Source organism: Notothenia coriiceps, unplaced genomic scaffold, assembly GCF_000735185.1.
Source record: "Notothenia coriiceps isolate Sejong01 unplaced genomic scaffold, NC01 NC01_scaffold00009658, whole genome shotgun sequence".
Classification (NCBI taxonomy): Eukaryota; Metazoa; Chordata; class Actinopteri; order Perciformes; family Nototheniidae; genus Notothenia; species Notothenia coriiceps.
The window spans coordinates 147,669-164,304 of record NW_011342359.1 but is presented as its reverse complement, the minus strand read 5'-3'; the positions used below and the strand labels follow the sequence as shown (position 1 = coordinate 164,304).

The 16,636-nt window shown below is 37.3% G+C and overlaps 3 protein-coding genes across 7 annotated transcripts in view; 2 read left to right on the top strand and 1 right to left on the bottom strand.

Annotated features, from left to right (window-relative positions):
- Positions 1-3,511, top strand: part of calcoco2 (calcium binding and coiled-coil domain 2) — a 9,246-nt gene extending 5,735 nt beyond the window's left edge. For 3 of the 4 annotated variants that reach the window (XM_010771134.1, XM_010771135.1, XM_010771132.1), the window contains exons 14-15: positions 1,438-1,487; positions 2,157-3,511. In XM_010771134.1, the coding sequence (XP_010769436.1) occupies positions 1,438-1,487; positions 2,157-2,321 (215 nt within the window). In that variant the 3' untranslated portion in view covers positions 2,322-3,511. The remainder of the gene's footprint in view (positions 1-1,437; positions 1,488-2,156) is intronic. The other variant, XM_010771133.1, reaches the window with a different exon arrangement.
- On the bottom strand, positions 3,384-7,774 carry snf8 (SNF8 subunit of ESCRT-II). Of its 2 annotated transcripts, XM_010771136.1 has the most exons (8): positions 7,359-7,774; positions 7,209-7,259; positions 6,340-6,478; positions 6,130-6,234; positions 5,337-5,409; positions 5,103-5,244; positions 4,400-4,474; positions 3,384-3,934 (listed from the first exon to the last, which is right to left on the bottom strand). In XM_010771136.1, the coding sequence occupies exons 1-8, from the start codon at positions 7,410-7,412 to the stop codon at positions 3,797-3,799; spliced, it is 777 nt and encodes a 258-aa protein (XP_010769438.1). In that variant the 5' UTR covers positions 7,413-7,774; the 3' UTR covers positions 3,384-3,796. The 2 variants fall into 2 exon arrangements, with proteins under 2 accessions (XP_010769438.1, XP_010769439.1); XM_010771137.1 differs by lacking the exon at positions 7,209-7,259 and having other exon boundaries at positions 7,359-7,767.
- Positions 7,775-9,832: 2,058 nt separating this feature from the next.
- msl1b (MSL complex subunit 1b) lies at positions 9,833-16,500 on the top strand. The gene is made up of 9 exons (XM_010771131.1): positions 9,833-9,938; positions 10,453-11,164; positions 11,790-11,989; positions 12,664-13,025; positions 13,131-13,195; positions 13,298-13,365; positions 14,092-14,216; positions 14,318-14,390; positions 14,810-16,500. The coding sequence occupies exons 2-9, from the start codon at positions 10,541-10,543 to the stop codon at positions 14,898-14,900; spliced, it is 1,608 nt and encodes a 535-aa protein (XP_010769433.1). The 5' UTR covers positions 9,833-9,938; positions 10,453-10,540; the 3' UTR covers positions 14,901-16,500.
- The last annotated feature ends 136 nt before the right edge of the window (positions 16,501-16,636 follow it).

Below are 16,636 nucleotides of genomic sequence, written 5' to 3'. Positions count from 1 at the left end.
GTTACATCAGCAGGGAGATTCGGTTCAGTTCCATCCCATTTTTTGTTGTGTGGTGGCCGTGCTGGCATGACCCGCCCAACTCTGTCTCTGATTGGCTTACCCTGAAATGTTACCCCGCGTTAACCAATCATCACTCCTTTCTGGTCACTCTCACTTTTCCATGGTGCTATGAGAGAACATCGCTGTATTCGCCTGTAAGTTACATCAGCAGGGAGATTCGGTTCAGTTCCATCACATAATGTAACGCAGTAACGCACCCATTTAAATCACAGTAACTATAACGGCGTTACTTAATGGGAATAGGTAACTAGTAACGCTATTAGTTACCGCAAACTTTGTAACGCGTTAGTCCCAACACTGGTCATGTTAGGGGGAAATGATGTGTTGCTTTATGATTTAAACACAAGTTACACACCTTTTTTTAGATATACTAGAGTATAGAACTTAACGTGAAGTATTATTTAAACAAAAGAAAACTATTACTATGTGCACAGTTTGGCTCAGGAACACTAGCATTAGCTGTAGCGGCAGCTTAAACTCCAAGGAAGACTTTTTTGTAATGTAAGCTACAGTATGTGAAACTGAGAATGGGTTTAACTGTTTCAACTTTACTTTTTACTAGGATGTCGGGTTTGTTGTTTTTAGTGAAATTACCTTCATCCACGTTGAGTTATTTTGCCTGAATGATTATGGAACTTAAAGGGGCCCTATTATGCTCATTTTCAGGTTGAGTTAGCTGTTAGCTGGCCGGTTTTGTGATTGGTCAATCGCTTGAGATGTCCCGCCCTTTAGCCTATCACGTGCATTGTGTTGGAGTGCTAGCCAATAGCGATTACATAGTGTTACATAGTGATGTCCATATACTGAAGTAAGCAAAGGAATCAAATGGAGGCATTTCAGGGGGGGGGAGTGTGGGTGTGTGGGAGAGAAACTCTCTCTGGAGAGAACTTTGGGATTTTAGCCTTTGCAGACCATTTACATGCACAAAAACCTATATAACACACTACAGGAAAAGAATACCCAAAAAGCACAACTGGGTCCCCTTTAAGTTGTGCTTCAGGGAAGGAATATTTTGTGGAAGCAGAATCTATTTGCAAAGTTTGGGAAGGAATTCAAAAATATTTAGTATAAGATCCAGCCGTAAAATATTTACTTATTTTGTGATGAATTAAATGTTGACCACTTCCACTGTCTTGTAAACCAAGACACCAAGACACAAATATATATATAGATTTTTTATCATTCAAAATCAGAATATGTATTGTTATTTATCGTTAGCATTTACATGTATTAACATCTGGCAGATTTATAAAAATGTCTATATGATCACGTTACTTCATTTGTCAGACATTTCATTTGTAAGATAAACCATAAAAAAACATAACCTTGTTGTTAAAGTTGTTATATCTACTAACCATTTCCCAATATATTTTCCAGAAAATGCATACTCTTTCCCTCCAGGAAGGGCTGAAGACACAGAGCAGGAGGTAAGTTAAATAACATTAGTACATCATTAGGGAAGGAAGGAAGCCACAACCTCACCTGTCCCATCACTCAAATGATTCATATCAACAACATGTGACAGCTGTTCTATTTATATTTTCTAGCTCTTATTTTTCATATCAGTATTTGCTAAACATCCCTCTACATATTTCTCTGACACTATGAAGACATGGTACTAAATGGAAACCTATAGAGTACCTATAAAGTAAAAGCTAGTTAACAACCTGTTTTATACAACCTAAATGACCAAATTCGTACATCAAATGTATTAGGGCCATTGTAGGTAAAATAAATAAAGCAGCTGGGAGAAAAAATAACTTGATTATTCTCTGAGATTCATAAAATGTCCAATTTTTCAAGGTAAGGCAATGTGGTTCATTGACACAACCACATTGTTCGTTCATATGCGAGTCAGATAACATATATCATTTTCCTACAATGGCCCTAGTACACTTTTGTCATTTCTAGTGTTGAAACAAACTTAGGCAACCGCCAACCCATCAAAACACACACTAAAAGAGAAATCCTCCCTCCCTGACGGAGCTTTGGATCTAACACTTGAGCTTGAGCGTGCCTGGCCTGTTTACCGTTTATTTTTGCAGGAGGCCTTAACACGTAATCCGCTCCGTATTTTGTTACCGTCTCTATTTCAGCAGGTGCTGGTGTGTCGTCACTGCCAGGAGAGCTTCCCCGGCATAACCCAACACGAACTGGAGCAGCACGAGCGGAGTCACCGATTGTGTCCCTACTGCACGTTGATCTGTGACAACATGGAGCAGGCGGAGTTCGAAGATCACGTCTACGGCCACGAGCTGTGAGAAACGGCTAGAGAAAGAAAACCTCTAACAAGATGGGTGGTCATGTGTAAAAGGACCATGTTGATATTTTCTCTACACATCTCCTGTGTATCAACTTTACTATAGATCATTTATCAAAGCATACTTACGCTTTCTGAAGGGTTCTTTCCATTCGTTAATGTCCAGCATGCAGATATAAGCAGCTGCTAAAGACATGAATCCTACCTGATTTACAGCATCTAATCCATCATGTCCTCATTTATTTGGGGAAAATGTTATATCCTGACATGCACTTAAAAGTAAACTTCCCCAGAACTGGGCAACATTTGAAATATTTAGATAACAGGTTTTCGTCTATTAATACCGGAATCCCATATTCTTATTTAAGAATGAAAGCCAAAGTTCTTAAATGTTGAATGCTGTCTAAGCATAAATCAGATATGTTTTGCCTAAACAAAAGTCTTAAAAACACTGGGGAGTATTTTTCTCGTAACCTTTTTTTTTTACTTGATTTTGAAGCATATCTCAGGTGTTTTTTGCTTCCTATATTACTCTGAAATTATAATTTATATATAATATAAAGTCCCTAATATGCTATTGTAAAATCCATTTTTGGATTAAATCTGATAATGTATGATTTAACTTTTTCATCATAGAAGAAATAAATGTTATGATCACTGATGTTTTGGACAAAGGGAGATAAAAAAGAACTGATGTTTGGAACCCAGCCCTTACAAACCTCCATAATAAAAAGGTATAAACATTAAAGTAGACAATTGAAGGACTTTCAAACCTTTGAGAGGTGATTTTCATATATTGTACTAAAATAAATGACAACCAAATAAACAGCAGTAAGGTATTCATGACTTTCTGTAAAAAAGGCCAAAACATGCTTAAACAATAGACCGTTCCATTGGGTTGAATAAATCATTAAAATGTCATTTTAAACTTCATATATGTATTCACCACAATTCTATATTTACAGTATAGCATTGCACTTATCTTTAAGAGAAAATTGTTGATCTAGTATAACCAGATCGTGCTGATTGAAACATTTTATTCACCTTCTGTTGATTTGATTTTAAGGGTGTATGGCAGAATGAGTTGTTGATGCGAGGTTGAGCGATGTGAATGTTTTGAAGGATCAATTCAATTTAATAAAGCGCATTTGAATATTCTGCTGACGTAATAAAAACCAAATGGAAAAAATGCATCTGGTTTTTAAAAGTTGTTCTTTATAGAAAACCCAAGAAACAATGACATGTTCTGCACATTGATCCGTAACCATCCATAAACCGTGACACCAGCAACACTGAAGTTTAAATGCAGCAGTGTCTTATAAAGTGAATCCATTCATTGCATAGAAGTTAAAGAGCGCCCCTCTTGTCCAGAAATTGATCTTCGCCCAGCCAACTTCATCACATGAGCCTCACCCACCAGGCACATTTTGTTTACCAACATGTCTCTGAAGCTGTCCACCAGCTGGCGGTCATTTCTCAAGGCGTCATCTGATTGGCCTCCTCTGGCGTGACATCACGGGAGATGATTTCGGAGAAGAGAGCTGGCAGCCAGTACTGAGCTTCTCCAGAAGCCTGAGAGTCCAACCAGGCTAAACCTTCCTTCAGCAGGTGATCCTGGAAATATAAAGAGTGGAGGTCAATAGTGTTCCAGTGAAAAACACAAGATGCACACTTTAGTTTTACAATGTTTTCACGAGTTTTAAATAAAAGATCATAGTCTTATTTTATACACACAAAAAGCATATTTATTTTGTATTATTCTTTTCCAAGAATTCCCACCTATCTGACAGGTAGGCCTGATAAATCTTTTTATTTAAAGATATAACAGCACATTATATAGAGGGCTTTAACTGTGACCAGCATTAGGCACACCTGTTAATCATGCTGTTTAATGTAGCATCTAACCGTGCCACACCTGGCAAAGAAGAAGCGCGAACACACAGATACAAACATCTTTTTAACTAAGAGTCAAATCTACTGCATGCAAGAGAAAGGACATTTTCTGAATAACTCTTTTCAACACAGGAGTGAGAGCCTTATTGTCATACAGCTCCCTGAAATACATTGATGTGCACTCACCAGAACGTGACAAGCCCGTTCCTTCTCCCATTTTAGACTTTCCTTGATTTCACTAACTGTGACGTAGCCCTTTTTCTACAAATGAAAGAAGATAAGAAAAAATTCATCACAAAAAGTCTCTAACGTTGTTGGCTACATAGTGGTTTGTTTATCTAAATGCTTTATTCAAAAAAGGCAGCACCATTCCTGGTAAAGCTGAGAAGCCCAAGTTGTATTTGGCACCTGATGCATGAGAAGGATGGGAAAGCCCAGACCATTATGCTATGTTTTTATTACCTCGCCATTGTATTTACACAAGAAGTGCTCTATACAAATATTAGGAACATTCTAATTTACGTTACTGTCCCCTCATCTAGATGTTTTATTTTCTTCCTTCTTTAACAGTGAAAGAAAGCCATAGAAAAAAGTGATACATATTTAATAACAAGCTTAAGGATCTGTCAAGCTATAATGTAGAATGTAAGTAAATCTTGTGGTAGAAAGATCCAAACTGAATATTGATTAGTATGTTTTCAGTGGACTAGAACAAAGTGTTTTCCCCATTTACTTTCTCTGTTTATTTCTCCCAGTGTTGCTGAAGTCTTAATGTTATTGACAAAGCATTCAATTTGAACTTTTTGTATTTTGGACTTTTACCAAAAATGGTAGTAATAGAAAGGAAGTTATATCAACTGTTATTTTTAACCCAGGATCTTTGCCTTACCTCGGCCAGCTGCAGGACGACAGTGTGGTCCATGTTGAGCTCTGCTGGGACCGACTGGACCAAATAAGACCCTCCAACAGGAATCATCCCGAAGCCGTTCCCCATCACCTTCAGTTTCTTTATGGCCCTCATCAAGTCATCTCTGAGTGGCAAATGTTTAATTGTATTAATCATACAATTTAGGACAGGCATAAGATGTCTTGAGTTACTAAATATTTAACGAGTGACACTTACTGGCTCACATCCTGGGCGTATTTACCTCTTCCTTTCAGTACTCTCTGATGGAGTTCATCCAAAGTAATAAGCCCTAAAAGAAAATAGAAATTTCAACAAAATCAATGTTTCCGGACTGCGTTATAGAAATCATGTTTGTATTCTGAGATTTAAAATGTATTTGTATCTAGTATGTAATAACTTATTACATTTTGTTTTTGCTTATTTTTGATACTGCTCCAATCTCAAAATACAATCCTGTTTTTTGCATATCACCCGTGTAAAGCTGTAAATAAACAAATATCATTTTACAATTATTTTATATAAAATCAGAATCAGAAACAGAAACAGGTTTATTGCCAGGTAGGTTCACACATATGAGGAATTTGACTTGATGTCGTGATGCAGACATAAAATATAAAACAAAGAATCTCCATATAAAACCAAAAAATGTAATATACAACAAAAAATGTTTAAGGACACTGTAATAAAATAGTTAAATAGCAATGAAATAAAGCAGTAATTTACAGCGAAATGGAATGCAATGAGTTATAGAATATAAAATATGAAATAAGATGATGTGCAGTAACCAAGCAACATTGTGTGCATTAATGTAATGCATATAGAGGGAATTAAATGGCTTAATACTAAAATCCAGAAAGGTAATAAATCACATTATCTCTACTATACTGGATTTGCTGTATATAATATATGTGTTGACATTTAGACACTGTTTTTTTGTTGCAGAAATGTGTGTGTCCTCTTTGTTATCAGTCAAACAAAAATGATTACTCCTTAGTTCCAAATTACAAACCTCCATTTCTGTGTTTCAGGGCCAGGCACACTTCAACAATCTGTACACCGAGCTCATAATAGAAGTCACCTACGCCAAGCATCTCAGACCAAAAACCTTTGCCAGCTGTCAGAAAAATAGGGAAAAGATGTACAAATGTATAACATAGGATTTAAATACATTTAACCAGGCTCTTGTATTTTCAAAGAATAAATGACACATCTTTCTCACAGGCAAGTGGGTCGACTCCAATGGTGGCACACATCTCCTGAAACTGAACCCTGAACTGTGGGTTCTTTCGGATTTCTTGTTTGTGCTTGCTGGCAAACTCCTCCAGGTTGGACTTAAAGGTCTCCAGCTGCTTTGACATCTAGAAGACAAAGACAGGTGAGTAAATGCAGAACAAGGAAATACAAATAAACAAAACTGCATTCAAAATTAATAAATGGCATTTGATTTCATAAAACGTTTTTTGAAAGAGCGTTTAATGAAGCACACAGTGTTATTTTTAATTTAGTAATGTTCTCAACATACAGGTAAGTATTTTTTGTTTTTCTAAAGCAACTTAAATGTCTAGTTTTATGTGTTGAGGGCCAGCAGCTAGAAACCAATTATGGTTATTTTTCAGATGTCCAAAATTAGCATATAGAACAATTATCCAGTGGTGGAAGAAGTACTCAATAGCTCACTTTAAATATATATATTATCTGTTTCAACTAATTGACCTTACTTGTGAACGTTTTAAAGTATCTGCATCAACATGTGCAATTGAAAGTACACATTATGAAGAATGGTTCATTATAGAATAGCATATACACTACAAGTCGATTATTACAACTGATGCTTTATTGTGTCCATAACTTTCACATTACAGTTGATGAAGGTGGAGCTCATTTCAACTACTTCATACACTCCTAGGTAGCTTACATGTAGACTCATACTGCATACTTCGTTATATTTGCATTGATAGTCTGAAACTGCATTGTAACTAGTTACCAATGTCAAATGAATGTAGTGGAGTAGGAGTTTAAAGTAGCATAAAAGGAATAGGCTATAGCTTTTACATTCACTCAAAATGACATTCTGTTGACACAACTCACCTGGACAATTTGGTCCTCAGCCAGAACATTTCCTCTTTCTTTATATTTGGCCTGAATATAAACATTCATTACAGGTGAGTTATTTAAATGCTTGTCTTAGTAAATCAAGTTAATGGGAATAGACAAAAAGGTTAATAACTGTCATTGTACCTCTGCGAGCTTCTTTTTGGCGATGGCTCCCGCACCAACTCCTCTTCGGTGCATTCTGCTGATGTGTGGTCCAAACTTTAAATAAAGTATCTGAACTAGTGAGTGTTATCGCAGAATAATGTGCAGTAAGATAATTTACAGGTTATAGTTAGCTTAGTCGAGAACTGAAGCTAACGTTAGCCGCGAGAATATTTTGTTTTGGCACTGCAGTGCAGACACTGCAGAATTCCCCTAAATACGCACTTCTTTGCCCACATTGGCTTTTAAAATCAGCAGTCTGCTTTAAAACTAAACTCAAAGTGATGTAAAAGTACAATTTCCGTGAAACGAAGATTGATATGTGTGATTTATCAAGCTACTTTAGCAAAAACTGTTTCCATTTGGAAGACCAGGAAGTAAAGCACTTCCTCGTCGGTAAATTCTGTTTATGTCATATCGCCCCCTGGTGGCCCGGAGAATAAGGCAGGCCAGTACGGGAACCGCACTGCTAACAACAGAATACACCACTTCATAAAGGTTAAGACATACAAGGGGTGAAAAAGAAAATACATCTATCACCTACAGGGATGTCTGCATGTTGAGGGCTAAAGACAGAATACTCACGAAAGTAATTGTGGAATAAGTATTACAATATTTTATTTCAGATAACAACAGTATTGAAGTACAGTATTTAAGGTGAATGTGGTCTTCTGTATAATTTAAAGTCAAAGCACAGATGTATTCTCTAGACTGCTATCCAAATGTTTTAGATGCTCAAAGTGAAACACACTTAAAGAACTTGATAAATTGTATTGGTACAGTAGTTAATTTAAAACAGGAAAACATTTTTTAACTAAGTAACTAACCATTATGCCGGTAACATATACTGTAAATAACACTTAGGCCTATTCGTCATACATTAATGTAGTCATAGAAGTACGATGTAAGTTGGCTGCCTGAATTAAAAATATCAATTGTGAACTATTTTAATAAAAGTAACGTTCCATCACTGCTCAGTATTTCAGCCATCATATGCTTCTTAATGTTTCTGAGAAAACAGAAGACATGACAATAGATTTATTGAGCCACGGTTCACTTTATTTTGCCTTGTGCTGATTTTTTAATATAAGTAAATTAAGTTATCACTACACACAAGATTACAAACTAATCATCAACCAAGATTTAAAGATATCAAGCCATCAGAAGAAGATTATTTTCAACAGCATCTCTGCACCTTGTTGAACCCTATGAGAAAATAAAGTTAGATTTATTATAAAACACAAGCACAAGGTGCTGAACAAATACACTAAAGATCTTTTAGCAAAAAAACTAATGTTTTTCCTTTTTTAAAACAGTATAATCCTACAGTATACTTTGTGAAGACATAAATTAAGTAAACTGGACGAACCCCATCTCTTCGTGTTGAGTGTCTGCATCTGCATGCAGCGCTCCAAGCAACCAGAGGACCAAAGATTCAAACTTCATGATGACCTTAAAGCTAAAGGCAGAAAGGTTTTAATTGAATGAGAGCTGATCCATAATTATGTCATAGTACATTAGTCTAAAATGGGAGAAGAACAGTAAACATAAAATGTTCGAGACATCAAATATATAGCTTAAATCAAATGTGTGGACGAATACATTAAATTCATTTGAAAATAAATTTCCTTACCTTTAAATATCTTTAAAGACAGGAAATAAGTAATTCACATACCCTGGTGGGTTGCCTTTAAAAAATTGGCTCTTATACAGTTTTTGGATCATGTGTCATGAGGAAAAACATTTTACTTCCAGTACATTAAAGCATTAATGAAACATACAGGTGTCTACTGATAAGCAGCATTGTATTAAATGTGGGAGGGAGTGAAATGATAAACGCTTAGCAGTATGAACCACTAATGGTTTGTTGGTAAGATAAAGATGCCGACTCTGGGCCATAATGTGTGACTCAAGTTTATCTGGAAAGAGAATTTTCCGAGCAAAATCACTTTCCTCCAAAGAAGTTACACGGATCTCCGGTTACTTTTGTGTAATCCAACAGCTTATTATGAGACACCTTTTCTTTAAACACAAATTCTTATTTAACTTACCAATAGAACATAACTTATTACATAAAACATAAAACACTTTTTTGTTGATGTATTCTGTGGTATTAAAGTAGACTCATCAGATATTCAAGAGCATATTCATCTGAAGCAAAAATAGTAACAAAAAAGACTTCTAAAAAAAACAAGTGGCTCAAAAAAATTACACTACAGACCTGTCCAAAATGTGTGGGATATTTCACAATAAAAAGTCAGGAATTGTCCCTGTCTTCGCCTATGTTTAAAAATGGTACAATAAATATAAATGTATCTAACATTAGCGATATGATAATAAAAAGGGGTTGAGTTAATTTACTTTTGGATGTATTAAAAATAACTTTAACTTTTAAGTTGTATGTAACATGTTTTGTGTCTCCTCCTGCTGGCTGGAGCTCTTCTCATCAAAACATAAGAAATGACCAGCCACCACATTACGCATGCGCAGTGGTCGGCGCTTTAAAACAAGTCAAGGAGGGAACATGAAGGCTGCTGCAGGTTGACTTCAATAACTGTCGAGGTAAGCTCAAAACACAATAAATACTTGTTATTTAATACACGTATGTCCGGTTGTGAGTGTTGAATAGCGTGGTCGATTTACCCGCTTCGCTACGGATTCGCTTTTTGTTGGTTAAACTAGCCGGCTAACATTAGCTAGCTAGCTGTTATTGTTTTTCGTGCTTTCACGAGAACCAAAATGGAGGAGCAGGCTTCTGCCAGTGTCCTACACAGCCACTCCCGAGTCCTTGTGTGAAGCACTTGTTCTGAAACACAAACGCAGCTTTAAATCCTCCTGGCGTGACTATGTTGTGTCTGAATGTGTATTTGTACTGCAATGCTAACGTAGCTTAGCTTAAATTCAAACAGTTTTTAGCAAAAGGATGCCAGGGATCAGGCATCGTCTTGATGCTTTATTATCTTCGGTTTGTTGAAGCATGACTTGCAAATTAATATAATGTACGCCCAGTTCAGCGCACACACTTAAACTGATATCTATGACACGACAACTGTCTTAAATATTCTTTGTTTTGTAGGACAGCAGATGCTAGCTTGTCATGGGAGGCAGCCGAGGTTGAAATGCACCGCCGAGGCGCTGCAGGATGAACAGTCGTTGTGTTCGCCATGACTCTGAGGTCCACTCTGTTTCCAAACACAGGATTCAAGCAGGACGCTGACACCATTGACTTTGACAAGGCGCATTTCGGGAACGCCACCGTGAGACCCGTGACCCTCAAAAGGGAGCCAGGCTGCGACTTTGTTATAAATGTTCAAAACGCACACGGGGGCGAGATCCCGAGCAAATCCCATGTATTAAACCAGAGTTACATGACAAGCAAAGTTTCCCTCGCGGCCACAGTTGCAGAAGTTGTTCAAGGAGACAATAAAACTGTGGGGGTTTTGTCCCCTGTCAGACAAATGGGGGGTGAGGGAACCCCAGTGAAAGGTAAACCCCTCTCTGGTGACGATATGGATAACCCTCAGATGGCTCTCAACAATAACCCTAAGGATGCAGGTGCGGATGACAGTGTGAAGGGGATGGTCCCTGGAGTCCTTGGCACTGCATCCATTGAACTATCCGCTGAGGGCAAGTGGAGGAATATCAGGAAGACCCCTTCCAATCCCCACACACAGGCCAACTGCCTCAGGCAAATTCTCCTGCTCCAGCTGGACCTCATTGAACAACAGCAACAACAGCTGCAGTCCAAGGACAAGGAGATAGATGAGATAAAAGCAGAAAAAGATACGGTGAGTTTAAGCATTTTTTCACAAAAATTGGTTTCTCCCATAATGTGATAGCATTTAAAGCACGAGTGTCAAACTCCATTTCATCACGGGCCACATTAACATTATGGTTGCATTCAAAGGGCTGGTTGTAACTTTAAGACTATATAAAAATACATATATAAATATGTTATATATATATATAAAATAACGTATTATATTACATTATTGCCTCTGCATTGGATTTTTTTCGGATAGGGTAATAACTTCATAATTGACTACGTCTGAAAGCAGAAGTCTAGGGCAAATAATTACAAGTATTTTCAGTGAGAATGTCACAAAATGATTTAAAAACAAAAGCCAAATTCTGAGGGAAAAAAAAGAAGTGACATTTTGAAAAAAAGCAAATTCTGAGAAAAGGGCAAATTCAAAGAAAAAAGTAAAAATTTGAGATGCATTGTGGGACATTTAGTTTATGGGCAACGTGCTTCTGTAAATTGGCATGTAACCGTATAATAAACATATTATATTCTTTGCAAGCTCTTGTGGGGCCACAGAAAATGAAGTCACAGGCCGGATTTGGCCCCCGGGCCTTGAGTTTGATACACCTGATTTAAAGTAAAAAATGTTGTGTCTTGTTCGTTTGCAGCTGCTTGCACGAATTGAGCGCATGGAGCGTCGCCTGCAGCTCACAAAGAAGGACCCGCCCAGAGATAAACGCCTTTTCCAGCCCCTGGAGCCATGGACCCCTGACAAAGAGGACATGTGGGATCTGGAAGGAGAGGAGGGTCAACAGGGCAACTCAACCAATCAGCTCCCCTTTAGTCGGGGTGGCAAAGGTCAAAAAAGGTAAATAAATAGCATTAAGTAGATATGGGACAGTTATGTCATTGATCACGATTAAAAACGCAATAGTTTGCGAGTAGTGACTTTATAACAGAAGAGTTATTTTGAGAGATATCCTCACATGATTGACTTGACAAAGCTTTCTAAATTTGAAAAGTGAAAGAAATAGTACAGGAATGATCATGTAAAAAGACGTTATATTTTTAGGATTTATTTTTTTCAAGGATTTATGATTTCCTATTTTAAGATATTTCGATTTTTGGTTTGAACTAAATGGATTTTGAAAAAAAAAGGGTGTGTCCTACATGTGATGCAATGTAAATATTTATTGTGAAAATGTAAGGTAAAGGGATTTCAGTATGCTTGAATGCAATTAAAGTGTTGAACATGTTTTGATGATTATCTGAATAATATCCCAATTTGTTTGTCCAGAATAATCATGACATATTGTCAGACATCACTGGGCTTTTTTGTGTGCGGTATCTCATTAAACCACAGTAGATCAATTAATTAAGAAAAGGGGACATTAAAATCTACTGCAATCAATTCCACATTGTAATCTTAATTATTCTGATCAAACTTTGTGTGTGCAGACTTCTAAACAGGTAGTTGCAATGAATTACTTTTATTTCCTGTCACATTGCAGTAACTCTTGTTTTTTTTATTTGCCTACACAGGAAGTCTTGCTTTGGAGATGTGAAAGGGCAGAAATCCCGGGGCAAAAGCGCCAAACTCAGCCCCCACAAGTCTGATATTCAGCCCGGCTCTCCCAATCAGAGAGAGCTGCGCAGCAAGGAAACCCCAGAGAAGACCTTTCCAATGAGGTCAGGGTCAGAAAGGGACCCCATGCTCCCGTGCAAAGAGGAGCCCGGGCTGAGTTGTGAGATCGACGACTTGCCCTTCATGTCTACTACTGAGATGTACCTCTGTTGCTGGAACCAACCTCCTCTCTCGCCTCTACGTGAGACTTCCCCTAAAAAGGAAGAAGAGGTGGCCAGTGAGTGGACTCCTCATGTAGTACATGATATGCTGATTGTTTGTAAGCGTAACCTATATCTCATCTTTTGATCCATCAGCTCCAAAATAAATAAAAACGAGCTATGTCTGGCTAACTTCCTATCCTCTCCGTCTTTCAACCTTCTAGTTCCATCTTGGAGGGAAAATCCAATAGAGCCGTTGGAAGATGATCCCTCCTTTATCCCTCCTGAGGTGAGACACATTTTTAGTAATTCCTACTTTTAGAGTTTGAAAAGTTGCTCCCATTAAATCCAAATGCAATAAACTCATGTATTACTTTGTCTTCCTCTCCAGCCGATGGACGACAGTGTGTTCTTGAAACGCCACGCAAAGCTGGAGTTGGATGAGAAGCGGAGGAAAAGGTACCAAACTCTTAAGTTATTAGAATCTGGGTCTGGTTTATTGACATGATACATTACACATGAACGGAAGTTGCTTGGGTTCATACAGTTACATAAACAAAGTAAGATACAATTAAATATAACGGCAAGCATTGAAAAAATTAAGACAATTAAATGTGGAGTAGGAGAAAATTACAATTAGATTACTGATTTGTCTGAAAAACAATATATGGGATTATACAGATCACATAAAATAATAATGTTGGTAGGCAATATTTGTTTGAGATTAACACTATTTATTATTTTGTTAAAGATCCCTTATTTTGGTATAAAATTGTTGTGAAGAGCATATATACTAACAGGGTCATTATGTCATTACAGTATGTTAATTGGATGAAAAAAGTATATTGTTAATAACAAATGTTATATGAAACAAACACATATTTGAAAGGTGGGAAAAGAATCCCCAATGCTTTAAATTGTCTGTAACAAAAGACTTAATTATAAACTACTGGTATTTTATTTCTGGCCATCCAATCCGAGTTACAGGAATTATAGTTTGATTGAGATGAAGATTTATTCTTCATAAAAAGTTATTGAAATCTATAAATACATGAAGGTGGAGATGAAGTGCCTTGTCTTGTGGACTGATTGATGTTGTGGAGTACTGAAGTTTCCAGCCGTCTGTTTTTATCAATAGGATGCAAGATTTCAAACGTATTCTTTACTCTTCCTGTGTGTTTTCAGGTGGGACATCCAGCGAATCAGAGAGCAGCGTGTGTTTCAGCGTCTCCAGCAGCGCATGAACAGGAAGAAAGTTGTCGCTGAGACTGAGCCAGAGCTCTCCTCCTTTTACCCCGAAACTGAAGATGGTACATCTATTGACTTACTGCAATTCAATTTAGCAACATTAATGACATTTCAATGAATGGATTCAAGAGATTTTAACTTGATTGTTTTATTTTTTTGCCAGTTGAAACCATAGTGATCACTCCCTTCTTGCCTGTGGTTGCATTCGGCCGTCCGTTACCCAAACTCTCACAACAGTAAGTGCTGTTTTTTTATTTTGTTTCAGAACATTTAAGCAGTACAAGAAAGACACATGGCACAGACCCACATTTTATTATGTTTTACTGTCTGATCAGATCATACTGAAGTTACTGATCTGATTACTTCAGTGAATCTGCACTGCAGGAAGTTTTAAAGTATGTTTTCAAAAGTGAATCTGTGTAGGAATAATGAAAGAGGGGGGTGTCAGTGGGTGAAAGCAGTTGAGATATTTGGTTAAAGCTTCAATGTAAGATCTGAGCTAAAAAAGTTATATTGAACAGCTGTTAAAGTAACCAAAGAGACCATTTACATTCTGCCTGTTATACCTCAGGAGCATTTGTTCGTATTAATGCTGAAATGCTTTATTCCTAAAAATATCTTAATCTGTATAATACAATAATGATTTTTCCTCCAGGAACTTCGAGCTGCCTTGGCTGGATGATCGAAGCCGATGTCGCATAGAGGTGCCCAAAAAACACACTCCTCACCGGACCTGTCGGAAGTGAAAGACTGTTGTTTGTGTGTTAACAGTGGAGAGATGCCGCTCCATGCCCAGATTAGAAAATGCTATATTTGTCTTGCCTGGAGGGGGGATAAGAAAAGTCCCCAGTCGCTGTGTATCACCGCTGTTGCTTTCAGTCTGAAGTCTCAAAATGTCACCACCGATCAGCTGATCTCCTGCAGAAAACTATGCGAGGACCGTAAATTGCTGCGTCACTGGGTGTCCTTGATATGAATCATTTACACTTCTGAAAGGGAGATACACCCTGATGCCACAAGATAACCGTCCCTGTGTTAGCAGCAGTTAAAGATCCCAGTTTGCATTCTTAAAAAGAAATGGAGGAACAGTGATGTGCATGTTCTGTCACATTTATCAAACACATTTTGTAGCAGCTGGGCCATCCAAACTTGAGTAAAAGTGGAGTATATTTCACTTTTTATGCAATCAGCTAACTGGATTAAATGGACTCTAATCTTGGGCGTGTTCACGTGGGGTAAGCAAAAAACACTTGTTGCCATTTTGACAAAAGTAGAGCTTGTGCTGTATGGCATTCGCTCCAGCTTTTTGTCCTGGGTACACTCATTCTCCAAGCTTAAGTGGAAAACAAGTCAAAATCTGACTGTATCGTGCTGTGTATTGCCTATATCGTTATTCGCACACAAATTAAAATAAGATTTCATCAATGTTTAGCGTGATATCAGAAGATATGAGGATTAGATATGAGATACTCGGCATGGATTCACAAAAAATAGCAGTGCCAATTCAACATGAGAAAAATATCAACAAAAAGCAACTAACTGATTGTTCTGTGTTCCTGGTTTGCTTTTTGAAAACAACGGCACGGTTAACTCCAGGGGTGATGAACTAACGTGAAACCCACAGTTCTGTTCCCTGTTTTAACATTTGTTTTTTATGTGAGTTGCATGGACTCTATTTAGCTGTTTTAATAAAACATGGTAGCATGGCTTCACCCCTCGAACGGAGAACAGTCTCCGCTCATCGGGCTACACAATGTTGTTCTTGAAAGCATGATTTACGGCTGCTCTGTTCAGTGAGAGCTGCACTCCTAGTCAGTCTGATGACTGATCTTTCGTGTTTACAATCTTAACAATACGCTGAAATCCAGTTAACACTAGGCAAGTTGTGTGTATGCACTTGGTCTCTTGAAGCAGTAGTCTGACGTTTTAAGGGAATCATTTTAGACAATAACTAAGCTTACTAGCCGTAGTAATAGCGATGTTCGATAGTATGCTCTTAATTAAACATGCCGCCCTTTCTGAGGTAATCTCAGCTCCAATCGCAGTGTGTGATTTTTTTACCCTGGCTGCATTAGCTAAACCTCTCTACATATGATGCAATGGCTTTCTGCAGCTTCAATCTGTATGTGTAGGCCGATTTTTGCTAATACAATGTTGATTTTGTTATTTTTCTGTACATAGCTTCCAGAAACAAATGTACATAAAACATGGCTGTTATTTTTTTATTATTTAATGTTGGACGGGTTGAGTACATTCAATATTGTTCTATGATTGTATGTTGACAAATTGACAGTTTTGAAAGTTAAATTCTTTTGGAATAAAATTAACATGTCTACTTTATTTGAATTTTCGTTGTGTACATTTTTTATTTATTTTTTATAACGTTTGCCCATCTTTATTTTTTATAAAAAAAAACATTTAATAAAGATCCTTATAATTCAAGTTATATTCAATAACTGTGACGCAGATATGTAATAAGCAT

What these genes read in the sequence shown, in the direction of transcription:
- msl1b (XM_010771131.1), top strand. Translation starts at nt 10,541, where the DNA reads ATGACTCTGAGGTCCACTCTGTTTCCAAACACAGGATTCAAGCAGGAC. An exon ending in TAAAAGCAGAAAAAGATACG is followed by an intron (nt 11,165 to 11,789) that starts GTGAGTTTAAGC and finishes GTTCGTTTGCAG; the next exon opens with CTGCTTGCACGAATTGAGCG. An exon ending in CCTCCTTTATCCCTCCTGAG is followed by an intron (nt 13,196 to 13,297) that starts GTGAGACACATT and finishes CTTCCTCTCCAG; the next exon opens with CCGATGGACGACAGTGTGTT.
- snf8 (XM_010771136.1), bottom strand. Translation starts at nt 7,412, where the DNA reads ATGCACCGAAGAGGAGTTGGTGCGGGAGCCATCGCCAAAAAGAAGCTC. An exon ending in TGGAGTCGACCCACTTGCCT is followed by an intron (nt 6,235 to 6,339) that starts GTGAGAAAGATG and finishes TTTTTCTGACAG; the next exon opens with CTGGCAAAGGTTTTTGGTCT. An exon ending in AACGGGCTTGTCACGTTCTG is followed by an intron (nt 3,935 to 4,399) that starts GTGAGTGCACAT and finishes TTATATTTCCAG; the next exon opens with GATCACCTGCTGAAGGAAGG.